The sequence below is a fragment of the Lottia gigantea genome (genome assembly GCF_000327385.1).
Source record: "Lottia gigantea unplaced genomic scaffold LOTGIsca_81, whole genome shotgun sequence".
Taxonomy (NCBI): Eukaryota; Metazoa; Mollusca; class Gastropoda; family Lottiidae; genus Lottia; species Lottia gigantea.
In genome coordinates, this window is record NW_008710694.1 from 1033218 (window position 1) to 1058215 (window position 24998).

The 24998-nt window shown below is 33.1% G+C and overlaps 6 protein-coding genes across 6 annotated transcripts; 3 read left to right on the forward strand and 3 right to left on the reverse strand.

The window, feature by feature from the left end:
* Nucleotides 1-1356: 1356 nt before the first annotated feature.
* On the forward strand, nucleotides 1357-2921 carry LOTGIDRAFT_98722 (hypothetical protein; the record flags this gene model as incomplete). Its single annotated transcript, XM_009067324.1, has 4 exons — nucleotides 1357-1451; nucleotides 1895-1970; nucleotides 2341-2460; nucleotides 2850-2921. Coding segments are annotated over 4 exons (363 nt in total), but the record flags the coding sequence as incomplete, so codon positions are not given.
* A 1533-nt stretch (nucleotides 2922-4454) lies between these two features.
* On the reverse strand, nucleotides 4455-4876 carry LOTGIDRAFT_132754 (hypothetical protein; the record flags this gene model as incomplete). Its single annotated transcript, XM_009067325.1, has 2 exons — nucleotides 4455-4585; nucleotides 4819-4876. 2 exons carry the CDS (start codon nucleotides 4874-4876, stop codon nucleotides 4455-4457), a joined length of 189 nt encoding a protein of 62 aa, XP_009065573.1.
* Nucleotides 4877-7133: 2257 nt separating this feature from the next.
* On the reverse strand, nucleotides 7134-8582 carry LOTGIDRAFT_132773 (hypothetical protein; the record flags this gene model as incomplete). The annotated part of the gene is made up of 1 exon (XM_009067326.1): nucleotides 7134-8582. One exon carries the CDS (start codon nucleotides 8580-8582, stop codon nucleotides 7134-7136), a length of 1449 nt encoding a protein of 482 aa, XP_009065574.1.
* Nucleotides 8583-9303: 721 nt separating this feature from the next.
* LOTGIDRAFT_197001 (hypothetical protein) lies at nucleotides 9304-13145 on the forward strand. The gene is made up of 6 exons (XM_009067327.1): nucleotides 9304-9425; nucleotides 10456-10529; nucleotides 10741-10925; nucleotides 11352-11461; nucleotides 11967-12064; nucleotides 12642-13145. The coding sequence occupies exons 1-6, from the start codon at nucleotides 9398-9400 to the stop codon at nucleotides 12642-12644; spliced, it is 498 nt and encodes a 165-aa protein (XP_009065575.1). The 5' UTR covers nucleotides 9304-9397; the 3' UTR covers nucleotides 12645-13145.
* Nucleotides 13146-14032: 887 nt separating this feature from the next.
* LOTGIDRAFT_132933 (hypothetical protein) lies at nucleotides 14033-20549 on the reverse strand (the record flags this gene model as incomplete). Its single annotated transcript, XM_009067328.1, has 6 exons — nucleotides 14033-14187; nucleotides 14549-14726; nucleotides 14944-15038; nucleotides 15803-15954; nucleotides 16436-16643; nucleotides 20360-20549. 6 exons carry the CDS (start codon nucleotides 20547-20549, stop codon nucleotides 14033-14035), a joined length of 978 nt encoding a protein of 325 aa, XP_009065576.1.
* A 3281-nt stretch (nucleotides 20550-23830) lies between these two features.
* LOTGIDRAFT_98782 (hypothetical protein) lies at nucleotides 23831-24082 on the forward strand (the record flags this gene model as incomplete). The annotated part of the gene is made up of 1 exon (XM_009067329.1): nucleotides 23831-24082. A coding segment is annotated over one exon (252 nt), but the record flags the coding sequence as incomplete, so codon positions are not given.
* Between the last annotated feature and the right edge of the window lie 916 nt (nucleotides 24083-24998).

Below are 24998 nucleotides of genomic sequence, written 5' to 3' on the forward strand. Positions count from 1 at the left end.
AAACCGTCGAAACGTTGCATAAAANTTTAACCAGTGATTGTCGTTCCATAAAGCTGTGTCTATATATCGTACTCACAATTGCTAAATGCCATTCAAAGACTTTACTATAGTTATTGTCTGGAGATCCTATACTTCTATATTGATTGACTGAAGATTCTAGACTACCGGTAGGTCTTGCTTCGGTATTGGTAGTTGCGGTGATTGCTGGTGGTTTCTAGACTTCTATAAACTATAGACTGTAATAAAATTGAAAGTCCGCGTCAGAAAGGATACAGGGGGCAATGCCTACAACTAAACACCATACACCGTGTAATACTTGCCCTTCCAAACAATCAAGTCTTACTACGGGACAGTGTCAGACTAGCCAATGTATCACGTTGAGAGTTGTTCTAAATGCTTTGTTGATTTCGTTTTGTTTTACAATATTGTAAAGTAGTCTAATGTACGCATCACGACCTTGACATTGATGCAATGATTACTTCCGGATGTGAATTAAAGATAAATCGCATTATTTATTGCTGTCATTTTTAAAGGGTAATTGTTTAAAATCTGCTTTAAGCCTAAGGTAGCATTTATAACCAACCGATATTTAGTCATTATACTTTTACCGTGAATTTACAAAGATCAATTTTCAATCAATTTTCTGAAACTGGAAGTGGAAGGAAGGGAAATAAAACAGCTTGTCTTGTTTCACTTTCAGAAAGTAAAATCCTACATTTCATTGACTATAAGGCCCTAAAACATTCTAAAACAAATAGACATGTGTCTGCAAATTGGCACTGTTGCTGTTTCGCCCCCTTGCCTTCCCGTAGAACTATTGGTTTGAAATTTGGCAGAGAGGTACTTGTATGTGTCCTGAATAGTGAATATTCAAAGCTTATTTCAGACAATTCTAACGCTTCCTTCCATTTTAAATTAATTTTCAAAGTGTTTAACTGACTGAAACTTTATAATGGCGAAATGGCAGGGGGACGTAACTCATTTGTTTAGTCGTACTCGAGTCGTTTCGACCAAATTATAAATATTTCACAGCGGTTATATTATTGAGTCAAAACTCAGGGGTTCATGACAATAGTTTATCTGGGAAAGATCAGTACCAAGAGATTTGACCAAGGACCAGCTGGTAAACAAAATAGTTGCTTCTTTTTTTTTTTTTTTAATTTTTAGAGTTTGCTTCTTCCTTCTTATTTTTTATTATCAGAGTTTGAATCTTTTAGTAATAGAAATATGGCTCATTACAACAGAAGAGCTGAACCACACTTTAACACAAATATACCTGGCACTAGAAAAATACCACGTAACAATCATGACGATGATGATGATGATGATGAAGAATATGAAATTTTAGATGTAACTAAATATGACGGTTGGATTGAAAAGATGTTTGGTGATATTTCTAAACAGACAGTAGCTAAACAAGCTGTTATTGGTACAGGATCTGGCTGGTATGTGTTTTAAGAAGAGAATGACATTTATTGTGAGAAGATACATTTTTGTTTTTCATAAGAGTAGAGAACAACTTGTAGGGAATTCTTGCTTTCTTTTACACCTCAGTCACACATTTTATATCATTTCAATTATTGCCAATTCATAAACATATTTATCTTTGACAAGTTTGATGGAAACTGTAAAATGTATAGAATTCACTTATAGATGTTTTCGAGTTTCTGGGCATTTTGTAGTTATATTATCAATGAAACTTCAGAAACCCTTGATTTTGAAGCTTGGCAAAAATGTATACGTGAACTCTATACATTTTACAGTTTCAATCAAACATGCAAAATCAGAATTATATTCTTATGAATTGACATTAAAGGAGATAAAATTGCTGTGTTATTTTGATATTTTCTGAATTTATATACTGGTAAATTATATATAATCTGCCTACTTATAGGGTAGCTGGATGGTTGTTTATGAAAGTTGGTAAAGTAGCTGCTGCATCTATTGGACTCACTGTCTTATTAGTTCAGGTTTGTTTACATTGAATATGGTATATATATGATTTCAAAATACTATGATATATAGATATTTATTACTACTTCAGTAGTTCGTATTACATATTTACTATGTAGAAAATGGAATATGAATATATATATATGAAATACTGATGAATAAAATAGGCAATTGCTTGCATCTGTTTGCAGGTTTCCATGTTTTTTTTGTCTTTTTTTTTATATATTTTAGACCACATTGAACTAGCCATTCCTTCAAATTGCAATACAGTAAATTTGGCCATTGTTTGGTTGTGTTAACATATTTTATTTTTTATGACACTCATAGAGAGGAAATAATATTATTTGATGTATAAATATTGATGTTGAATTTTATGTATTATTGAAGGTTGCTCAGCATCAGGGTTATTTAACTATTAATTGGAGTCAGTTTCAATCAAGTGTTGTTAAAGCTAGAAGACAAATGGAAAAATCAGCTAGAAAACATGTTCCTGGTCTCACTTCTAATGTAAGCTTTCTTAATGTTATAATTTCCACTCATTTATTTACCATTTGTTAAGAGGGTTATTAACTCATGAAATGTGTATGAGAGCCAGTCTGATTTTCACAATTTTGTTCATTGCGTTTGAAAGTTTAAAAGAAGAGACGTATTTTCTTGAGACACTTCCATATATATAGCAATGACATCTATAGAAATAGAAAAAGAAATTCCTAGTTATAGATATTTTTGAGGGAATTTTGTGATTTTCCTACATTTCTAGTACTTCTGGAGACTATTTATGTTTCAAGACTCAAATTAACCCCCCAAAATGGTGCATCTGTCCCTTTTAGACTTAATATAGATTTTTTAGGATATAACAAATGAATTGGTGCATTTCAATTGTTTTATTTTTTCAGTTCCAACATTTTTTTAGAAGAAATATTGTATTAGCTGGAAGTTTTACTGGTGGATTTTTAATGGGACTTGCATTTTAATGTTTGTGAAATAGTCTAGTCAGAGAAAAAGATGGTGCTTTACTATTCAAGTATTTAAAAACAATATACTCAACAGCCCTCATTCTTCACTAGATTTGAAATAATAGCCAGTTCTGATGTGACAAATAACACTATACTTGACAGACCTTATTCTTGAATTATTAAGAAGTTCTGATGTGAAATATTGTGTGATAGGTATTTAGTGGCTGACTGTAATAGAACACAAGTCGTGATGGAAGAATACAATAGCATTATTTCTATAACATGATGTTTCAAAGTGAAGGAATATAACTACTGATATGATTTCATTCGGAATCAGGGATAAAATCACTGCAACTCGTCGCCAGGAATGTATTGGTGCTGGGGCTCAGATTTTGTATTCAGAAAATATTAAGAATTAAAGGTCCAGAGAACTCATTTCTGACAATTTTTAGCTGTTAAAATGTATCTTTTTGATTTGGTAGAAAGAAACTGTAAATGAATCAATCTCTGCTGAACTGAGGAAGGTTTTGCTAGGGCTTTATTCTCCCTTGCTGGGGCCCTGCCGCCACGGACCCCACCCTAACGCAGGGGCTGAATCACTGTGTTGATAGAAGTGGACCAAATACATTTAAGTCAATGTTTGACAAGAACTGTTTAACAACAGACTGTGCATTTGACTATATTTAACAGCTGGTGGAATATTAGTGGTTTTCTCCATTGATTTTGCTTGAAAATTTAAACCAAATCAAATATATCCTGCAGAAACAGTTTTAAAACATGGTTTTATATATAGTAAATTTTGAAAAAAACATTATTAGTGAGTGTGGAACAAGAATTGATTTAAGATCATTGGTAAAACAGGATCCAAAACATATTTTGTTTATTTCGTACTGTTTTAGAGACGTTTAGATTTAGAATAATGTATGATGTTATATATAAAATAATATATGTGCAATAAAGATGTTTTGTAAATAACTCACTGTGAACTGATCTTGCATTTCTTAATTAAACTGATTAATTGATTGCAATGATGTCAAACTCATTTCTTGTACCTTTCTATAGTTGCATGAATATAATTTTGTACATCTGGGTCTGGGGCCTTATTCTTGAAAACTTGTGATGATTTTAGTGTTTCAGTCATCAATCACTAAAATCTATTTGAAATTTAGTTTTACTATCCATTCAGAATTTCTTAATTCTTAAAATCAGAATTTTATTTAAGTTAAGTTTTGGAGAATAAGGCCCCTGAATAACTTAAAACACGAACCATCCACTTAATTTCCAACTCAAATATAATAATTTATTCTTTATTTCATCAACAATCAACTTGCTTAAACACTGGCATTCAATTAGTAATTAAAAGGAAGCCATTGCTATTTCTGTATGTATACAACTAGCAGGGCTTGTTTCTCATCCATCACAAAATTCTTGTTTTGTCCTAAAATCCCTTAATAATTCTGATTCCCTCCTAAATAATGTATTTATATTCTCAAAAACTAAAGAATAAATCCTGAGATACATGAGTTTTTTCGTTTTTTTTGTAACTCAAGAAAGGTTTTTGTGTGATTTTTCATATTTTATTCCATCACAGCACCCTGATAATTTCCCAAACTTTTCACAACATTTCTTCATGTCTTCTAATACTGATTCACATTTACTTTCTTGGTAATTATTAGCTGAAACAAACAGAAAAAGAAAATGATATTAAAGTCGTTAGCTCCAGTAACAAGTAATTTTTTTTAATTTTCATGTTAATTGCCATCACAATTCTCAATTTTTTGTTTCGTGCTATGGTGTAGAGATCCATCTTGTGGGATAGTGCTTGAATCTGGTATTTGGTTGGCTTCAATATGAAGTCAAATATTTTCCCTTTAACAACATTACAAAAGATACAACATATAGGAATTACCTTGCAGACATTTCTGTATGGCACAAGCTTGTTTCTGACATGGGTCTGTTTTTGGCATTTATAATATCTAGAAAGAAAATAAGCAAATTATAGGTTATGTTTCTAGAAATCAATATATGAAACCATGGTATGTATGGAAAAACATGGCAAGCACCTTTACATAATATGTAGACATCATAATCATGTTAATTTCTATAACTGATAACAGTCAGTCTTGTTTGTTAAGGAAGGATTAACTTTGACAGTCTCATTATTTAGAATTTGTTTTGAAATCTACTGTGACCTATAATATCAAAAAAAATATCTGAATTGATTTACTCAATTTAAAGGTGAAAGGTCAATATACATTAATTCAACTCTTCTATATCAGTTTGCTCAAAGCCTATCTTATCTCTATTTATCTTGTGTTATAATTTGAGGAGAAATTTTGCTGATAATTTCATAAAACTCAACATTTAGGTATACCATATATTTGTGTATATAGTGGACAGTTTTTTACCCTAAAATAAGAAACAATCCAAAGTGGGGGTGCGTAGACAACATTGCTCTTGTGTTGTTCTTACATAGTTATAACATTTTATCACAACACTATATCAATATCAATATTGCCAAGCCACCATTTAGTTATTGTGTGTGCTATAATGGAATATCCACAGTGTTCGGTGACCTCAAGATATAATGGGATATAGTTTTTCAATCACTTGTGAAGTATACCTTCCGATATTAAGCAGGACTTCACTTCAGGACTTTCACCATTATTATTGATATTATGATGTCACCATTATTATTGATAGTATGATGCTACCATTATTATTGATATTATGATGCTACCATTATTATTGATATTATGATGTTACCATTATTATTGATATTATGATGTCACCATTATTATTGATATTATGATGTTACCATTATTATTGATATTATTATGTTACCATTATTATTGATATTATGATGCTACCATTATTATTGATATTATGATGTTACCATTATTATTGATATTATGATGCTAACATTATTATTGATATTATGATGCTACCATTATTATTGATATTATGATGTTACCATTATTATTATTGATATTATGGTGTCACCATTATTATTATTGATATTATGATGTTACCATTATTATTATTGATATTATGTCACCATTATTATTATTGATATTATGATGTCACCATTATTATTATTGATATTATGGTGTCACCATTATTATTGATATTATGATGTTACCATTATTATTATTGATATTATGTCACCATTATTATTATTGATATTATGATGTCACCATTATTATTATTGATATTATGATGTTACCATTATTATTATTGATATTATGTCACCATTATTATTATTGATATTATGATGTCACCATTATTATTATTGATATTATGGTGTCACCATTATTATTGATATTATGATGTTACCATTATTATTATTGATATTATGTCACCATTATTATTATTGATATTATGATGTCACCATTATTATTATTGATATTATGGTGTCACCATTATTATTGATATTATGATGTTACCATTATTATTATTGATATTATGTCACCATTATTATTATTGATATTATGATGTCACCATTATTATTATTGATATTATGGTGTCACCATTATTATTGATATTATGATGTTACCATTATTATTATTGATATTATGTCACCATTATTATTATTGATATTATGGTGTTACCATTATTATTATTGATATTATGGTGTCACCATTATTATTGATATTATGATGTTACCATTATTATTATTGATATTATGATGTCACCATTATTATTATTGATATTATGGTGTCACCATTATTATTGATATTATGATGTTAGCATTATTGTTATTGATATTATGTCACCATTACCATTATTGATATTATGGTGGCCCCATTATTATTGATATTATGATGTTACCATTATTATTGATATTATGATGCTATTGATCATTAAGGCTCTGCAATGGCTGGGAAATTATGAAAGTAGTTATTCTCATGGGTAAATTTAGGGATGGCATAAGGTCATAAAGATGAAGAAACAACACAATTTAAACTAGGCTAAATCCTTTTTTTATCAAAATAAAATTTAAACATTATACTGGTATTACATTTTGTATTATACTCAAAAATTGTCATGACAATAAAAATACATCAGAGTGCATACACGATACAACTAAATTACCATTACATTTTAAATGTCCTTGGTGAGGACTATATCTCTTTGGCAGCAGCAGCTGGTCTAATGGGATTTTAATTGTAAATAAATGGCTTGGATTAGGTGGTTTAGCTAATACATAGCCGACTATAACTGTTAATCAGAGTCATCTTCACTGGAGATTTCAGCAGAATTTAAACTCAAACGTAGTGCCTCTACATCTTTCAGGTTTTTAAATTCACGTTTAAATCCCCTTGTCATACCACGACATGATGTTAAATTAATATTGGTTATTTCATTACATTTATTCAACAAGTCTTTCACTCCTTGTTGTGTTATATTAGTCCCAGCAAGATTCACTGTTTTTAACCAAGAATGTTTGATATTCTCTGTCAATGCTTTTAATGCAAGGAAAATATCATCTTCTTGTAATGGACTCCATGAAAGATCCAACTCTATTAGACTATGACGTATCATATGAAATAACCCTGTCAGGCGATAAAGCTGTGATCCATCTGTTTTAACCCCAGTATTACTAGCATGCAACGCTTGAAGGCGATAAAGATTCAAATCACACAAATCATAACAATCTACGTTATCATTTCCTCGTATATCCAATAATTTTACATTTTCACATTTATTGATCACTCTTGTCACAAAGTCTAAACTAAGGCAAGCTTTTGGTTGTGTATCAGGCCTATTATATGCCACACTGAGCTGTTCCAATTTGGGAAAGCTGCCTAAATTTGCTTGTCTATTCCCTGAAGTTAATGGATTGCCATCTATCCTAGAATTGGCAAATCTCAAAACCTGAATATTAGGACAGGCATCTTGGAATTTTTTCACATTAATTAGCACAATATCTGTAGAAAATACACAATTTGATATGTCAAGTAACTCTAAATTAAGACAGTTGCATAAAATCAGATTGAACATTGCAGTAAAAGCCTTAAAGCCATTACCACCTATATTCAATTGTTTAAGGTGAGGTCCATGTTTAGGTAGTAGTACCTTAAGACTTTGTAATGATACTGCATCATTTGGTGTGAATGATAAATCCAAGCTGTTTAATTGGTAACAGTTTTCAGCAAGGGTTATGATGGACTCTGTATTAATTTTCTTACAATATGATAAATTAACAGCTGAGAGATGATGACAGGAGTCTGTCAATGTCTTCACACTTGCTGTGTTTAAATTATTCCAATATGATAAATTCACATCTTTACACTGTTTTAATTTGTGTTCACATAATTTCTTCAGAGTGTTGTCTGTAGATCTGATCCAACCAAATGACAAATCAACTTTTCTCCATAAGGTTGGATCTGACGCCACTTCTTTCCATAAACTGCAAACTTTTGAAGCTCGAACAAGGAATGGTAAAGCACCTTGCTGCCTGACAATTTCTTTGAATATCTTTAATAGAATTTCTTCTGGTAAATGTAGTCCACAACCACCAGAAATGGCAGAATTAACACTGTGAGTAGAGCCAGGTGATTTACGACTAATTTCTTCAGCTTTCTTCTTTCCTTTGTTCTGTTTTGAATGCTCTTCACTGTCGGTTTTCTTAATTTTTCTTGACGACAATCGTTTATTACGTTTTTTCATCTTACTCTGTTCTTCATCTGATGATGGAATATAATCCGAATCTTCAGAATCTGAACCCCATTCATCTCCTTCTCGGACATTGAACGAAAACAGCGTTTGTCTTTTAGGAACTCCAAGAATCCCTTTTTCGACTTTACGCTTCTTTCCTGTCTTTTTCTCCATTTCAACTGACCAAAATTACAAATATTGTGCCGATGTCATCTAAAATTGGATTTCATAACGCGAGGCAATGTTTTGTTTGTTCGCGCACCTGCTTTTTGACCAAATAAAAGAGATTGGCCGAAACGTCCTATGCCAAGACTATGAAATTTAATGGATTTGTATTGTATCGAAGTGATTCATAGAGCTTGCAAAGGTTAATACATACGTTTACGTCTCAATATTTCACCCTACGACTTACAAATTAGGTCTTGAACGACGATTGGGGCGAAACGTCTTGGCCTAACCGAAAAAGGAAGCGATCGGTCGAATGAGGTTAGCTTAGTTTTTCCAGACGTTGAAGTTTTGAAAAGATTTTAAAATATTGGCAATGTTTCAAACATATTTGATGCTTCTTACTGCACAGATTTCTTCACAATTGAGTAAGCGGATGGAGCAATGTGCTGATTTAACAGAAAACTATTAGGTTATTCATATAATTAGATAAATTTGAACGTTTGTTTACACCTTTCCCTCCTTGTCTTGAATGTCCAGACTCTTCTGTATTTATTACTGCGCATGTGTATAAATTACCTACTTCCTTTTCCAAGAAGTCTCACACCGAAGAAGTGGATCTCAGATATTGGTGATAGAAGAATCTACATTCATCCATCAATATGTATATTTTCCAAGAGATTTCCTCAGGTATTTATGGAATTTAGATATTTTTCTTCCATTCCTTGTTACTGTTTAAAGAGGGTCGGGCTTATACTATTGACCATCCTTCCATGAATTTTTGATGTCGTAATATTATTACCGTTATTTTGTTTTAAAGGGGTGGCATGGGGATAAACATTCCGTGAATCGGTTTGATGACGTGTCAATTTGATTGTTAATTCCATAAAATGCGCATTAAACTCCAATGTTCAAGAATATATGATTTATTGTACGTAAACATGGTTTACCAAAAACGCTTTTATAGGCCTTCAAGACAATTCACCGACTTTTAGGGGTCTTGGTTTGATTTATAGACACTGTGGTTCTTGAACTATATTTCTAATGTACCATATTCATTATGACTATGTTGAATTTCGTTTCTGAAAATTCCCATTAAGTTTCACCTTTTAATAGAGTTATATTGCCATTTATGTAGGCCTATCCAATCATTTTTATTTCCAGTAAGGTAGCACTTTTTGCCGTTCATTTTCTTTATAGAAACATGTAACCTTTCCCAAAGTGCAAAATAAATTCCTATTTTTTGAGGTTTTAAGCTTGGTTCACAAAGACTTAAGTTTTCTCACTGAAAGGGACACTAAATATGTGACTCGGTAAGTGTATCTTGTGTAGCGTTAAAGAAGAGTCTGAGAGTAAATCAGAGGTAGGACTGGTGTTACGGAATTTCAAGCCCTGGTAATGGTGGAAAGTAGCTCTATGTGGGTTGCCCTTTGGGTATTTCAAAGCCCACCATATGGGTCAATCTTTTTTTTTTTGTAATCTTGGGTTAAGAGAGGGGTCTAAGAGTTCATCGGGGTAAGGACTATGATGCGAAATTTTAAACCCTGGGGCAAAGTATCCCTAGGGGTATATTAAAGTCTACCATATGGATCTGCCTGGATTTTATTTAGCAACCAAATATTAGTAAGGTGATCTGTCAGGGTTCTAATATGCCACTGGAGATTGCCCTGAGGGTATATAACAGCCTACCATATTGATCGTTCTGTTTTTTTTTCTTCAGGTGATGATCTTTTCACAGATGCTGCCAAGTATAAAGAAGATGAAGATGGTTTATATTATGAAGTTGAAGCTACTGTGAGAACCCTTTTTTTTTTTGTGTCATATAGAATCAAAGGAATGGTGAACGGGGGTTTCTAGTCTTTGTATGTGTATATGAACACTTGTATGGCTTTCCTTTGTACCAGAAAAAAAATCCAATTCTATTACTTTACCTTTAGTGTGTTTTACTGTCTTTTGTTAAACTTTTACTTTTTATAAAGCTTATTTTAACATACATATATTTCAGTTAAAAACCGAAAGTAATAAATTTGATGACAGATTAATTGGGGCTAATCCTAGTGCAGAAGAACAGGTGGAAGAAGCTGATGATTCTGCTGTTAGTGGACTTGATGTAGTTCTTGAAAATAACCTTGTTTCCACCAGTTACGATAAATCCCAGTTTGGTAAACTCATTAAAAGTTACTTTGCCAAGTATGTATTGGAACATTCTTTTATTTTGTTATATTTGTAGCACTTTTTGCCGTTCGTTTTCTTCATAGAAACACGCAACCTTTCCCAAAGTGCCAAAGTAATTCCTCTTTTGTGAGGTTTTAAGCGTAGTTCACTAGAACTTTGTTTTCTCACAAAAAGGAACAGTTGACAGATACTTAAAATTAATCAGATCCAAGATTGATATGTTCTTGTGGAATTTTAATCGATATTCTTCTGAGAGATTGACATGGAAAGACATCAGGTCAAATGAGACAGCAATGATACCTGGACAGACATATATATATATAATATTTTAATAAACAAGAAGTACATCGTTTTGTCTGTTTAAAGAAGCTGTGTAACCTAAAGTTTTCATACTTGATAGATAAATTGAAAACTGTATTAATGTTTATGATAATTTTTCAGGGCATTAGAATCGAAAAAAGATGCCGAAAATCTCCCTGAAATTAAAAAACGATGTGAAAAAGTAAGCAAAGAATGGTATGGTAAATACAAGGAAATGGAATTCTTCGTCAGTAAGTATTAAAGAATGATATGTTTGAACTAAAAATAGAATATATATATATATAGGACGATATTCTCAAAGCTAGATTGTCTCCCTTATCATGAATATAAATTGTTAATTACTAGAGCAAATATATTTTGAGCAGTTAAGATTATAAGCTTAAAGTGATACTGCCTCTTAGAATGTGCATAACATTTAAATTCAACCAATTATCATTAGATTTACCTTGTTTGGTATACAACACAATCCCTGTATAATATGATAATTCCATAAAACAACAAAATGTAAGCTTTGTATTCATTCGAAGAGGTACTATTCCTGTAACACCCTGCTCTATTTATTGTGAACAGTACATGGATTTAAAGCAAAGTTGGATTCTTTACTCTTAATCCACATCATATTCTGCAAACCTGACAGATAGGTTGACTGGTGCATTTTTACCCTTGAGGGCTGATGATGCCCTTTCACATGCAAAAGCAGAATAGATTATCTAATAGCTGTATGGCCCTTTACAGGTAAAAATTTTGGTGACCTAACAGCTTTCTCTTGGTATACTGGTGATCGTGAAGCTAAAATGATTTTCTTCAAATTTGGAGTAAAGAAGATTAAATGTGTAAGTAGATCTTGGAACAAAGTGATGGTTTTGCTCCTTAAGTTTTGGCTGGTTAAGCTTATTTAATATTTTACCAGCTTTGTCTCAGGAAGATGCTTGTCAGTGGTTCAATCCTGGCATTGGTCAATTTCAGCTATAACAAACTTTTTCTTGTATCACCGATTTGCAGTAATTTGATGGGATATTATGCCAACGAATACAGGCCAGTCAGAGTTCTTAAAAGAAAGACTAAACATTTTTCCTTATTATCTATTACAATGTTGGTAATAGATTGACATTGTGAAGATGTCAGGATGATACCTCAATTATTTCAACAATTATTGAGCACTTATTGCCGTTCATTTTCTGCTTATAGAAATATGTAACCTTTCCCAAAGTGCAATAAAATTCTATTTTTGTGATTGTTCTATAGATCATTTACAAGAGTAGATACAATCAGACCATACTTACTCTTTTCAAAATACCTGATGGTACTTCTTTTTGAAGGAGTCAACTACTATACACATTTTTATTTCAAGATGCAAGTGTTATTTGAAAAAGCTTTAATTATAATCTGCCATTAATTTTATCTTTTCAGTAAAGAAATATTGGTATGGGTAGAAATTTTAAAATCCAAAGGGTTCCATCATATTTTAGAACATAAATATTACGAAAGGCTCATCAACACCATATAATGACCAGGGTTTACAGAAATCATTTGGAGCTCTTCACCATCTGTTGATTCATCTTCTATTGGCATCAGTGAATAGGACTTCTTATCTTACATCAACCAACCTTGTCAATGATTTTAGAGCTGTTATATATATTTTGATATAGGTCACCGTTTGATATATAATATCTGAATTTAGACCCTGGTGAAATTTTTTGCTTGCAATATTTTTATTTGGCTTTTGTATTCCCCCTTTTTCCTGGACAAAAAAACGACTGCTGAATTTTAAAGAGTGATCTATTGCCATTGAAGGTTGGTTATGTATAAAATATGTAATATAAAAGTTGATAAATTATTATCAATACTTAACAAATTTTTAGCTCTTTATGTCAAACAACACTACGCAAAATAAATTATTAAGTTAAAATTGTTATTTTTTATCCGATTCATGCTGTGAACATCCATTACCTCGAATCCCCTATCCTTGCATGCTTTCCCTGCCATGGAAATATGTCCTGTTTGAATGGGATAATAAACAAGAAAGGCTGAATGAGGTCAAGCTCAAACTACATTCCCATTGCATAGGTTTTCCACACAAAAGGAAAAATGCGTCCAGCCGCGAATAGGTTTCCGGTGCGATGCTAATTAGGTTTCCGGTGCGATGCGGGATTAGCGATACAGTAGAAAATAGTTGAAAGCGAATCATGTCCGGACCCGTACGTCGTGTGCTCACTAGTTCTATTTTCTACTAAATCGATCATCCGGCACCGCACACAGTCTATTCCCACACTACCATTTCTATTTTCCATATGTGTAGGTGTAGTCTTAATCCCCGTCGTATCATGTTGTAATAAGTTTTATTCTATTATGTACAGTAGGAGAAGAAAACATTCAAAATTTGCTACAAACAACTGTTTTGAAAAAAAAAAGACACAACACTTAAGTTTCACAACGCAGGACTTGTGTCCGTGGAACGATATCCTATTAGTTTATTGTGGACTGGAATGTTATTAAATAGAGTTATCTCCCTTGTCTCATTCAATGCTGTAGCTTTTGATTATTCTACGACACTATCAATGTTCCATAAATTTGCGCTCTGCAAAGCGCTTTAAATTCAGCGTCAACTGTCGAACCCTAAGCCAGTCATCTAAATACACCATGCTCGATTGAATCCTTGACTTAACAAGTCTTGAATTTTCTGGTAAAAACAGTTAGCACAACCAGGTACAGAACATGGAATAAGTTCCGTGGTCTGTTTATACAACAATGTACAAGTTGAAGTTTTGCATGATGTTTGATATCCACAATTCCTGTTACAGTCAATGTGTATGATGGTGCGGTGATTGATGTCGACGGTGTCGTTTGACTTCATATTGAAACGGTATTTCCACATCGCCCATTTTCTGTTTATAAACTGCATCAAAATCTTCATTCTGTGAAACCGAAAACTGGTTCTTCCAATCACCCGCAATACCTTAAAAAAAAATCAACGTGTTGTCCAAAGTTTGGATAGTTGAGATCAAATCCGACTGTCGGCTTCAACCGCTGTGAAAATATCAATAGATGTTTATATGCCATTTGTACGGGGCCCTACAGAAGTGAGGTTGTCTCTTGCCCCGACCCCCCTTTCAATCGCTTTACGATCATTGCACCATTCCAATTTTCAGTTCCACTAAAACTAAAGCGATACTGACATCATAAAATGCGTAGTTTTGGTACAATATTGCAAGAACCACAGACTTCTGACTGGAAATTGGATCGAAACTCTCAGAATCCCCGATACATAATGAAAACATTCTATAATACAGTTCTACAATAAAAAACCGAAGTTTTACCTTTTCTTAAAAAGGGGGAGACTTGTTTGTTGATGGAATAGACATCTTCGTGGTTAGTCATTGGATTTTTTCTCATACTGGAAAATGAACAATGAGTGGCAATTTTCTCTAAAAGTTCATCAGATAAATCATTTTTTCCTACGAAATCTGCAATCTTTCTTATTTCTCCCTTTAGATCCTGAAAAGACAATATTGTTTATAGTTTAAATAAAATTAAACGTTCTATCAAAATATAACGTAAGAAACCCTACGGCGTCGCCTTTTCTGTACCATTTCTATACTTTCCAGCAACACTGAGAAAAACACTCACACTTGGTAAAGTGAACCCCCCCCCCCTCCACATAATGATTTATTTTATACAAACGCCACTGGTTTTTATCTCAGTTGTCTCTTACCTTTTTAAGATCTTCATAAAATACAATATATACATTAGGTTCAGTCCGTCTTTCCCACCAACTTAATGTGAAATCAAACCACGAGCCATGGTCCACTGAAAGAAAAAGTCTTTCCTCTTGAATACACCTCTCTAGGAATCCATTCGTCTAGACAATTGCTTCTGACAGGGGCGAAGGCATGGAGGAGAGCACTAGGGAATACATCACTTCTGTTAACCTGTACAGCGGAAAATATTTATTCCGAATGTCATACATAGGATCAATGAGTCGTGATGGTTACCTTTCTGAATGTATAGTAGATAAATTATATAGTTAAATTATAGGGTATGAGCCATACATGTCATATACGTGTGAAGCTCGATAAATCTGACCCTACACGTCCCTCGGACGGGATGTAATATCGTCACGGTTAGTACCAAAATTGTCGGGCACGTAATGGTACTGTTACAGTAGGCAGATAGCTTAATCATTAAGACAGCTTTTAATGGGATAGGTGCGCCATTTTGAAGGTTTGATTTGACATATACAAATAGTCTTCAGAAGTATAATTCCTTCAAAAGTATCTCAAACTAAGAATTTATTTTCGCACTTCTATGAATATATTTTGTATATTTGGTAGTGTCTCAAGAAAAGACGACTCGTCTTTTTAACTTTCAAACGTTGATATTTCTGGACACACATAGACTTGATGGCTCAAATTTTGACGGTGAGCTGTGAACACTATTACTGATTGGCTTAGATAAAAAAAGAAGTCCCCGTTTCCGAGACTAAGGTACGATTAGTCAAACAATGGCACATCTGTCCTTTAAATTATATAGGGACACGATAGGGTGTTAGATCAACATGAACTCGAACTTACCCCGACCAGTGAGAAACATGATTAAAAAATCTCGCCAAGTTCCAGTAAATTCACCAAAGGAAGAACTAGCTTTATAAAAATTGTAATAAGAAACACAAACATCTTTGGGATTCCTAAACACAACCACGAACTGTAAAGAGAGTAAATATAGTCTAGTCTATTTTTGAAGTTGCTTAATACATAAACGTTTTGTGGCATTTATCACGATTTTGTAATCTATTTAGTAAAGTAATGGAACCTCAATGGGCATTATCTCAGAGAGATGGAGTGATATATAGGTCTCTATCTATCTCAACTTTAAAACGTAATGCCTATAAGTTACCTTGTACAACAGACAAATTAAAGTTGGGTTCCAGAAAATCCAGTTAAAAAAACAGTAATGCAAAACTTGCAAATTTTTTAAATTGAAATTAAACGTTCAGATCGTTTACGATTGAAAAGAAATTAAAAGACATCAAATCAGATTTTAAATCAATTTTTTATGAATTTAAGCTGACCCTTAACATTGTAGAATAACCATGTTTCTGTATGATTTCTCCATTGCTAACTGGTCTGAAGAGTGGTATCATAGGATTGTTTCATTTCACGTTCTGTGTAAAACACATTGGACAGAAAATTACCTTTGCTTTTGACGATTGTTTTGGCATCATGCGGAAGGGAAGATGTGATTTGATGACCCTTGGTGACCTCATGGCAATAGCAAGGTCAATCCCAACTTCATTCAAAACTAAATCTTTAAATTCTAAAAATGGCGACCGGAAGTAGACAGGCGTTTTAGTGGCACCATCAAAATCTCCATCATTCATCACTAACCACAAGATTTCCTGTAACCATGTTGTTCCTGAAAAAATACAGTTCAACTGTAGTTAGTAATAATTACTAATTGAAATTATTCGGAACTAAATATTAGAGGAGTAGGACTTCATCTATAACTCCCTTTAAGACGTGTAAGAAACGAAATCATTGACATTATGAAGATGCGTAAGATTGTTTTCAATGTAAACTTCTCACCATGGTCTAATCTAGCCAATCTCCACTTATTCCAAGTTTAATTCGGACTAATCCGGGTAATAGTGAAAGTCTTTCTTCAAGAGACCCATCAAACGGAATCATAGTGGGCATAATCAAAGTTATAATTGTATGCCTAATTCGGAAGCTTTCCGGAGATTATATCGACCAATGAAATTAGTTGACTAGAAATTAACAGGAAATTGGAAATTAATCGCTTTGAAAATAAATGTAAATTAAAAGCCAATATAATCTATTATAGTAATTCATTTGCAAGTGATTTCCCGACTATAAATTTCCATACTGTGATTATTTGTTCTATAGATGAATAATTGAATCCTAAATGAGATTCATGACTTTTTCTTCTTGATTACAGTTTTCTTTGTTCTGTGCTCTTCCATATCATTTTATTTCAGTCGAAGGTTCTTCCGATGATATTTGATGGATAGATCTTAGAAGATGGCTGTTTAAGAATGATAATGATCATGTTTTTAGTCTCCAAGTAATCAAAGGCTGTTAAATGATTTGTATCTGCATCAGAATGGTTTATTACACGGATATACATGAATTGTCAAGATAAAAAAAAGCTCTGTAATTGGTGCAGGGGCGGACTGAGTAGCTTTGAGTCCTTCGACAGATGGGTTTCTGGACCCCCACCGTACCTAAATTTTACCTTCCGGTTTAGTTATTCGACCAGCAATGAATAACACTTTCATGTCATTGAAGGAGAGTGTTCTAAATATTCTGACAGCAATTCATCCCATTCTATTGCACGTTCCAACTATATTGTAGCGTTAATACAATCTAAATGCTCTCAGGAAACACTTAGATCTTCATTTTAACCACATTGGTCGAACAAAACCCACTGAAACTAAATTCATGTCTTAGATTGGTGTGCTCTATCTTTATAAATGATTTTCCGAGTCTTAGAATGATAAGCTCTATCCTTAAAAATGGTTTTTATGTTGAACTAGACAAGAACGTGAACACGTTTCCGGAATTCCACAGATCGATAAATGTATTAAAGTAGAAATTGATGAGACCTGCCAATTACAGATTGCTAGCTACTCTAACCTACCAACCAATATATTTAAAGAGACAGTGAGGAGGTTTTAAACGTCTTGTGTGTATCGGAGAATCGTGGATTTCGGGGGAATCGAGGATATCGAAAGCATCGTTTTGCAACATTCCAATTTTCAATCAGATGTCTGTGGTTGATGCTATTCTACAAATATTATATATTATAACCTAAAGAACTTAGTGACAGTCATAAACCTCATAAAGTTTATTGCAATTGCAAGAATCTTAGAACTCTAATTTAAAAATTGAAATGGTGCAAATCATGATGCTAACAGAGTCCTCGATAGACTTAAATAATTTAGAAAACCTCTTTATAATCCCTTTAATGACAGTCTTTCTCACATTCTCTTCTGTTTTATTAATAATTTAATGTCTGTCTTCTTGAGAAATTAGCATACACTGTATACAGTTATTTGTCTTTTCAAGTGATAAATCCGTTGAATATTTATAAGAAACTAGACTCTTATTGAGTAAAATCTGATGACATTGATAAGATTCTAGATAAACACATGTCACCCAGCTATTCCAAAAGGGGTACGATTACATGGTTACTTTGAACAGATGGCGACGAATAAGATTCCATTTTGTTTGTAAATCTGTTTTTTTTTTTGAAGAGGTTGCGTTATAGATGTTTTATTACCATCGTACGAGCTTTAAAGAATCCAAATGCTCTCGCGCGAGAATATTAGCTGCAACCTTACAAGAATATGTTCGCATTGTCATTGACGTGTAATAATCACCAAGATGGTATAGTCAAAACCAGGATGATGTCCTATATATTCAATAACTAGGGCATTCCCAATGCAACTCTTGTAACTTGGATACCATCATGCTCTATAAGAAACAAGCTTTTTGTGAAAAAGAGTTGCGGGGGTAGCATATCCTCATAGGACTCGCACTTTTGGTTCTTTACTTTTTAAAAAAATTTATCATCTGTACATCTGAAAATAGCCCGTAAGCCCTCTGAGGCCCCCATTCGGCCTTCTCACCTAATGATACATGGAACCTATAATATACTGTCCAATATCACAATGTAATTGACCTTGCTGAAATAACTCGAGGTGGTATTGTTTTTAATTATTGCTGAATTGTTAATTCATTTCCACATTGCAATCATATCTGTAGAAAACAATATTCATTTCATTTCCTAATATTTTTTCCATGCCAACAGATAATATCGATATTTGTGTATTGTTTAAAGATGGCATAGAGTCATTTTTTACATCTGTTTTGGCAAACATTTCGGGTCCTTTTTTCGAAAACCTTTAAAATACGAATACATTTACTCAACTCTAAAACATCAAATAATCTTACAGGATTCTTACTTTTCTACATTTTCTCACTGAAGTCAATATTTTCAAGTGCAAGATTTCAAACGATTGATATCCATTTTGTAAGTGAGCTTGTTTAGTCAATAGTTCTGTTTATACAAGTTTCAAGTTGAAATGAAAAACGTATTATGATCGTCGAATTAGAACGAAAAAATAATTGATAGTGATGTAGTGAAATAGTGTTTAATATTATTACAGATAACCTTTTTATCAATATTCAACCTGCATGGTTTGATGAGATGTCAATGAAGATCGATTTCAAGGATGAGTTGTTTCTAAAATGTCACTGGGAAGTAGAAATAAGACATTTCCCTTGACGGTTTTTAGATTGACGATTAAATATAGGAATAATACAATGTGTTCTTAAGGGAACAGCAATGGAATCCCCAATTGCTTTCCAGATCACTGTTCTTATTTCAGGAATGGCTGAATTAAGTGGTCAATGACTATGGTCATCCTTTCCTGTACTGTACCTTAAAATCAGCCCCTTGCATTCAGTAGTCCAAGACTTTGAAACCACGAGAGTCCATAATGTTAAGATCAGAGGAGGATTAACCAATAGTCAAACTAGGCAGCTGCCTTTCGGCCACTGACAAATTTTGTAACATTAAAAATGATTAAACAGTTAATAAATTTCCGCAGGCCCGTCGAAAATGGTCCTACTAGGAGCGCGAGAATCGACTAAATTGTTTGAGCCTAATGGTGTTGAATGCCGATATCGTGCAAACGTTTGATGCTGATGAGCATAGCAAACTTCCTGCCATAAAATTGTAATCAGACCATGCCCCCTCCCTAAAATGAGAAATTAGGCCCTTTACCTTTCGTTTGCCTACGGCCCAACAAGTCCAAAATCCGCTGGTTAAGATGCTTTCAGCAACTAGGTCGTTATAGAGGAAGCAACTACTGAACTTTTGAAACAACGACCTAACTTTAGAAGTGTATTTATTCGGTTCTTCCCCTTCTTCTTTGATTCAGATTCGATAAAGATTACAACCAAATTTACAAAATACATTAGTTGTACATTAAAAAAACTGAATGTTAAAATGATAACCTAGTAACCGCGTATGGACTAGTTTTGATCCTACCTTAACCCAATTTCTCCTACTCACGCAATATATTAAAATCCAACTTGACTTACCTGCTTTAGGATAGCTAACAACAAACACATCATCATCTCTTACTTTAAATTCTTTAACAGCATCAAGAACATCAGGAGGACTGTATCCAAAAAACAGAACGCCGTCATAAACATGTTCACCTGGCAGGACATGACGGTAACCATGGTCTTGCACGTGTTTGCCAGGAACCAATTCCACAGTGTCGGCCATTTTATGATCTAATGGCTAAGTGAGAAATGTGTAATAAGTTAGTTATACACTGGAATCTCGCCGTATTGATTAATAATTATTCCCTTATATTGATAGGTCCAGTCATTCATATAGAAAACGGCCTCTCATTCTCTCTCATTCTACTCTTACTGTCAATATCAGCTCTCTTCTACCTTTTTATCCCTTCAAATAATGGATTTTCTGCTCGTCGCTTACTTTTCCATTTTCTAAAGACCAGTTATAAATGGTTTCTTTTGTTCTCTCATTTTCTGTTCAGATTTATTGGCTCTGTCGTTAATTGAAATTGTTTTTTTCCTGGCCGGTTTGTCTTATAACGAGAAGTGTCGTTATCACCAGCATTGTTCTAGCAATTAACATACTCACGATAACTGTTTCTTAGTTATAATATATCATGACAGGCACACAAATTGAAATTCCCTTCCAGAAATCAGGTTTTAATCATTTTTGGGAGTATTGGTCAAAATGTTTTAAAATCTAGGCAAGACCAATATACTGTGCAGTTGCGTGCTGGCTCCAAATTGGCTGGAGTTGCAGAGATCGTTTTGGTATCCCTTAAACAACTGCGCCTTTTGTACAATCCGATATAAATAAAACAGTTAAACACATAATGCAAAACTCGAAAAGAACTTTTAACTTAATACTTATGGTAGCTAATATAAATTAATTTTTAATAAGAGCATAGAATCGGAATATCGCTCAGTTCAGTGTTTTGAATAAGTGCTTTTGACAATTTTAGCTCCGTCACACCGGAACGGCGTTTCTAATTTTACGGGACTTTTTCTACCGGGTTGAACTTAGCAACACGTTGTACTTTAACTATCGTTCTTCACCTTTGACGGCGACCAAGCCAGTGTAACGTGGTTATTATCGAGGCTCTTGCCCGAAATGTGTGAATTAGTTCATGGTAGTGACCAGCAAATCTGCCGCTCATCAGCAGCAGTCCCTCTGATCGGTCTTGGGTGGTAGATAAACCAAGTACTAACGAAGCATTCCCTGTCTGGTGCCACACCCGTCATGTCTGCATAGATTCGAGAATTTACTCGTTTCAGGACATAAATGGTGTGAAATAAGAGCTTCCTGGTAACATTGACATACGCGTCTGTGTTTTGAGGGTCTATCGATTTCAATACTTTCAACTTCATCTGCATCAAGATGTTGGCCAATTGGCCAATTGACAAACTTTTGCTTTATCTTTGGTAATACTCCTGCAAAACTTAAAAGTTCTGCTACGCAGCGTACCAAAATCAAAAGTCGTTATTCGGACAAAAAGCTTCAAATAAGTGGAACGCTGCTGTGCCAATTGCGGACTTTTGCTGACAAACGTTAAAAAAACTTTGAAAACTTGGGCGCCCCTTGATTTTCCATCGCTGGTGGGGCAACTATAAAAAGCATAGTCATTCAGTTTTGCTGAACTACACTAGTTCGGGATTCGGAACATGGTAAAAAATAATGAAACAGTCTAATTAAAATTAGACCAAACTTTCGATTCGTTATTTTTATGAGCTTCTAATTTGACCAAAACTTCAGTTAGGGTCTTGTTAGTCAGAAATCCTAAAGGAAAAAAGAAAAATTTAATGATATCGTAAAATGCAAAAAAAACTATCATTGAAGAATTTTTAGTAGTCTGAGTCTATTTTTCAATGTGTTACGAAACGTCTCGCTCAATCATACCCGTCGTATTGGGCCATTGAATGAAAACGAATTCTCTAAATCAAGAAAATGTGTCGGTAAAGTTGCCTGTGAGCCTGTGAGGTGAGATTTTGTCAAACTATTACATTATTTTATCATATCTGAACTATCATTAATTAAAGGGTCATTCCGCTTTGTAAAACGTTTTCATTATCAAAAACGTCGTAAATTTTACCTGAAAATTATTTCTAAAGTAAAGTATGCTATTTATATCTATGTATCTGCTTGATCAAACTGAATTTGTTTTAAAACTGAGAGTACTAATTGTTAATTAAGTAGTTTGACCTAGTTTCGGTGATTGGCTTTTAAAATGAAATGAAATGAATGGAGTTTTACGTCCTACTTTTCTGCGCCATGTGGGTTAATGAAGACAGATTGGCCTTATAAATATAATGGCTCGTTCTATTTAGTTGAAATCTTTAGAAAACGTAGGAGACATATTTTCAAGCAAAAAAAATTTTTTCGACCTACAAAAAAAGCGGAATGTCCCTTTAACTGATTAAATTTATTTATGATCAAGCCCTGTGTCTGTCAGAAATTTGGGTCCTTTTCATTAGATTTCAAGAGATATTTCTGAAATGGATTGATTAGGGAATGAGAATATTTTGCTTTGAATATTTCTAATATGAGAGTGAAAATTCATTTATGTTGATTCTCTGACATGGCACAGGTTCTGAAATGATTTTTTACTGTCTAGTGGCAATGTCATTTTACATGTTTCTGATACTACTGGATGGTGAATGTCCCTGTAAGTTTAAACAAAGTCCTAACAGTCGATTTTATGAGTCCATCTAGATCCCCTTTTCTCCCCAGTTTTGCTGTAATTACCAAGAGGTAAGACCTGTTATGATACAGTGTCAATGCTATCCATCAGCATCACATTACAAAATTTCTCTTTTAAGGGGAGATAAGTCATCTTCTAGAATGTTCATTAAACGATACATTTTCATTATTATGTAAACATCTTCAATTATTCTAACACACCTCAGATCTGTTTGTCACACAAATACCTAATATAGAAATATAGTCTATATGATACCACCCTATGATTTAGTAAAGTAACCTGACTAGCAAGTTATTGCACTCACAAATCCCTCTTCATTGGTAAACCAGTTTGTAGATTAAAGAGAGATTGTTACTATAACTAGTCAAACTAGATTGTAGGCTAGGTTTCTCTCAAAAACAAATACTGTATATGGTATAAAAATGAAAAAGTAAATATATTTTTAGTCACAAAATCTTGTTATAAAAGTCTGGATAGGAAAGAAAGTAGTCATTTGCGCTAGTTGAATTTGAGAAGACAGATTATATATTATAAGCTTATTATTAAGATGGCTTTAATGCGTCAGATACCATTATCATGGGAAAGTCCAGTATGGAATCGTTGGGATATGGAGGTATTTGATCCACAAAGACAACTACGGTCTTTAGATAATGAAATGAGACATATGAAGAGTAATGTTAGTCGAATGTATGATCATGTTCAGAATTTCTCACCAGCACCAACAATGTCTGTTGATCACCATCCAGCTAACTGGAGACTGAGAGAGAATTTCCACCTGGATAATCCAATCACCCAGGATCATGAAGGAAGAAAGTTTCGACTCCAGTTTGATGTACGTCAATTTAAACCTGAAGAAATTATGGTGAAAACAGAAGGTCAGAAGTTAGAGATACATGCTAAGCATGAAGAAAAGGGAGATAACAAGTCAGTGTACAGTGAATATCATCGACAATATTTGCTACCCAATGAGCTGAAAACTGATCGTTTGGTGTCGAAACTCAGTCGAGATGGTGTGTTATCTATTGAAGCTCCTCTACCTATTAATGATGAACCAAGAGATAGACTTATTCCAATCATGCATAATTGAAGTGTTGGATCAAAAAAAAGATAACTCGACAAATCTGTGCTGATCTCCTACCATTTTCTTAGATATTGCTGTTCTTGTTGTTCTGACTGAGTCTCTACTGAACTGTTCCTAGAATTACATACATACTGTGACTGTTTATCAGGAATAACTTCTAAACATTTTATGAATATGTATTTTATATTTAGTAAAACATTTTACAATAAATCTTACTTAGGGTACATGTGCTATGTATCACATCATAAGTTTAGAAATAAGCAAAACTATTTTCTGATTTGAAATTTTGTTAATTACATTTATCTCTACAGTTGTCATGAAGTTAATTCTGGAGTGGAAACCTCTCTTGTTTTATTTCATCTGCTATGTGCCCTATACATTTAGTGAATGGATTATATCTATTTAAGGCGCTAACTCGTTGAATAATTTGTTTGGTTTAGAACCATTTTACAATGACAATGTTTACATAAATTAGATGTGCATACTTAAAAACTATCAGTAGAATCTAGATGTGTTATACCATTATGTTTAATATATAAAATACAAGTCATTTGGTGAATATGAAATAGACACTTACACTGTTTGAAGTTGCCTGTCAGATCTTTCTGATTTCTTTGTTAAAAAAATATGGATATATCTGTTAGAAATGTATTTTTGATTTATAATTTTCTGTAAATTGATAAAACTTTAGTAGCATTTATAATTTCTGCATTATTTATTGGATCTGTGAAATCCATTGTACAGAAAATACATTTATAACAGTCTTTTTTAACCTCTTGTGTTATAGGGAGATTTTTAAGTTTCTTTATGATATTTGAAAATTTTTATATAAAGAACATTGTTTTATTTTATGTGTTTTTGTTTCTTTTTTCAC

What these genes read in the sequence shown, in the direction of transcription:
- LOTGIDRAFT_197001 (XM_009067327.1), top strand. Translation starts at nt 9,398, where the DNA reads ATGTATATTTTCCAAGAGATTTCCTCAG. An exon ending in ATTAAAAGTTACTTTGCCAA is followed by an intron (nt 10,926 to 11,351) that starts GTATGTATTGGA and finishes ATAATTTTTCAG; the next exon opens with GGCATTAGAATCGAAAAAAG. An exon ending in GGAAATGGAATTCTTCGTCA is followed by an intron (nt 11,462 to 11,966) that starts GTAAGTATTAAA and finishes GGCCCTTTACAG; the next exon opens with GTAAAAATTTTGGTGACCTA.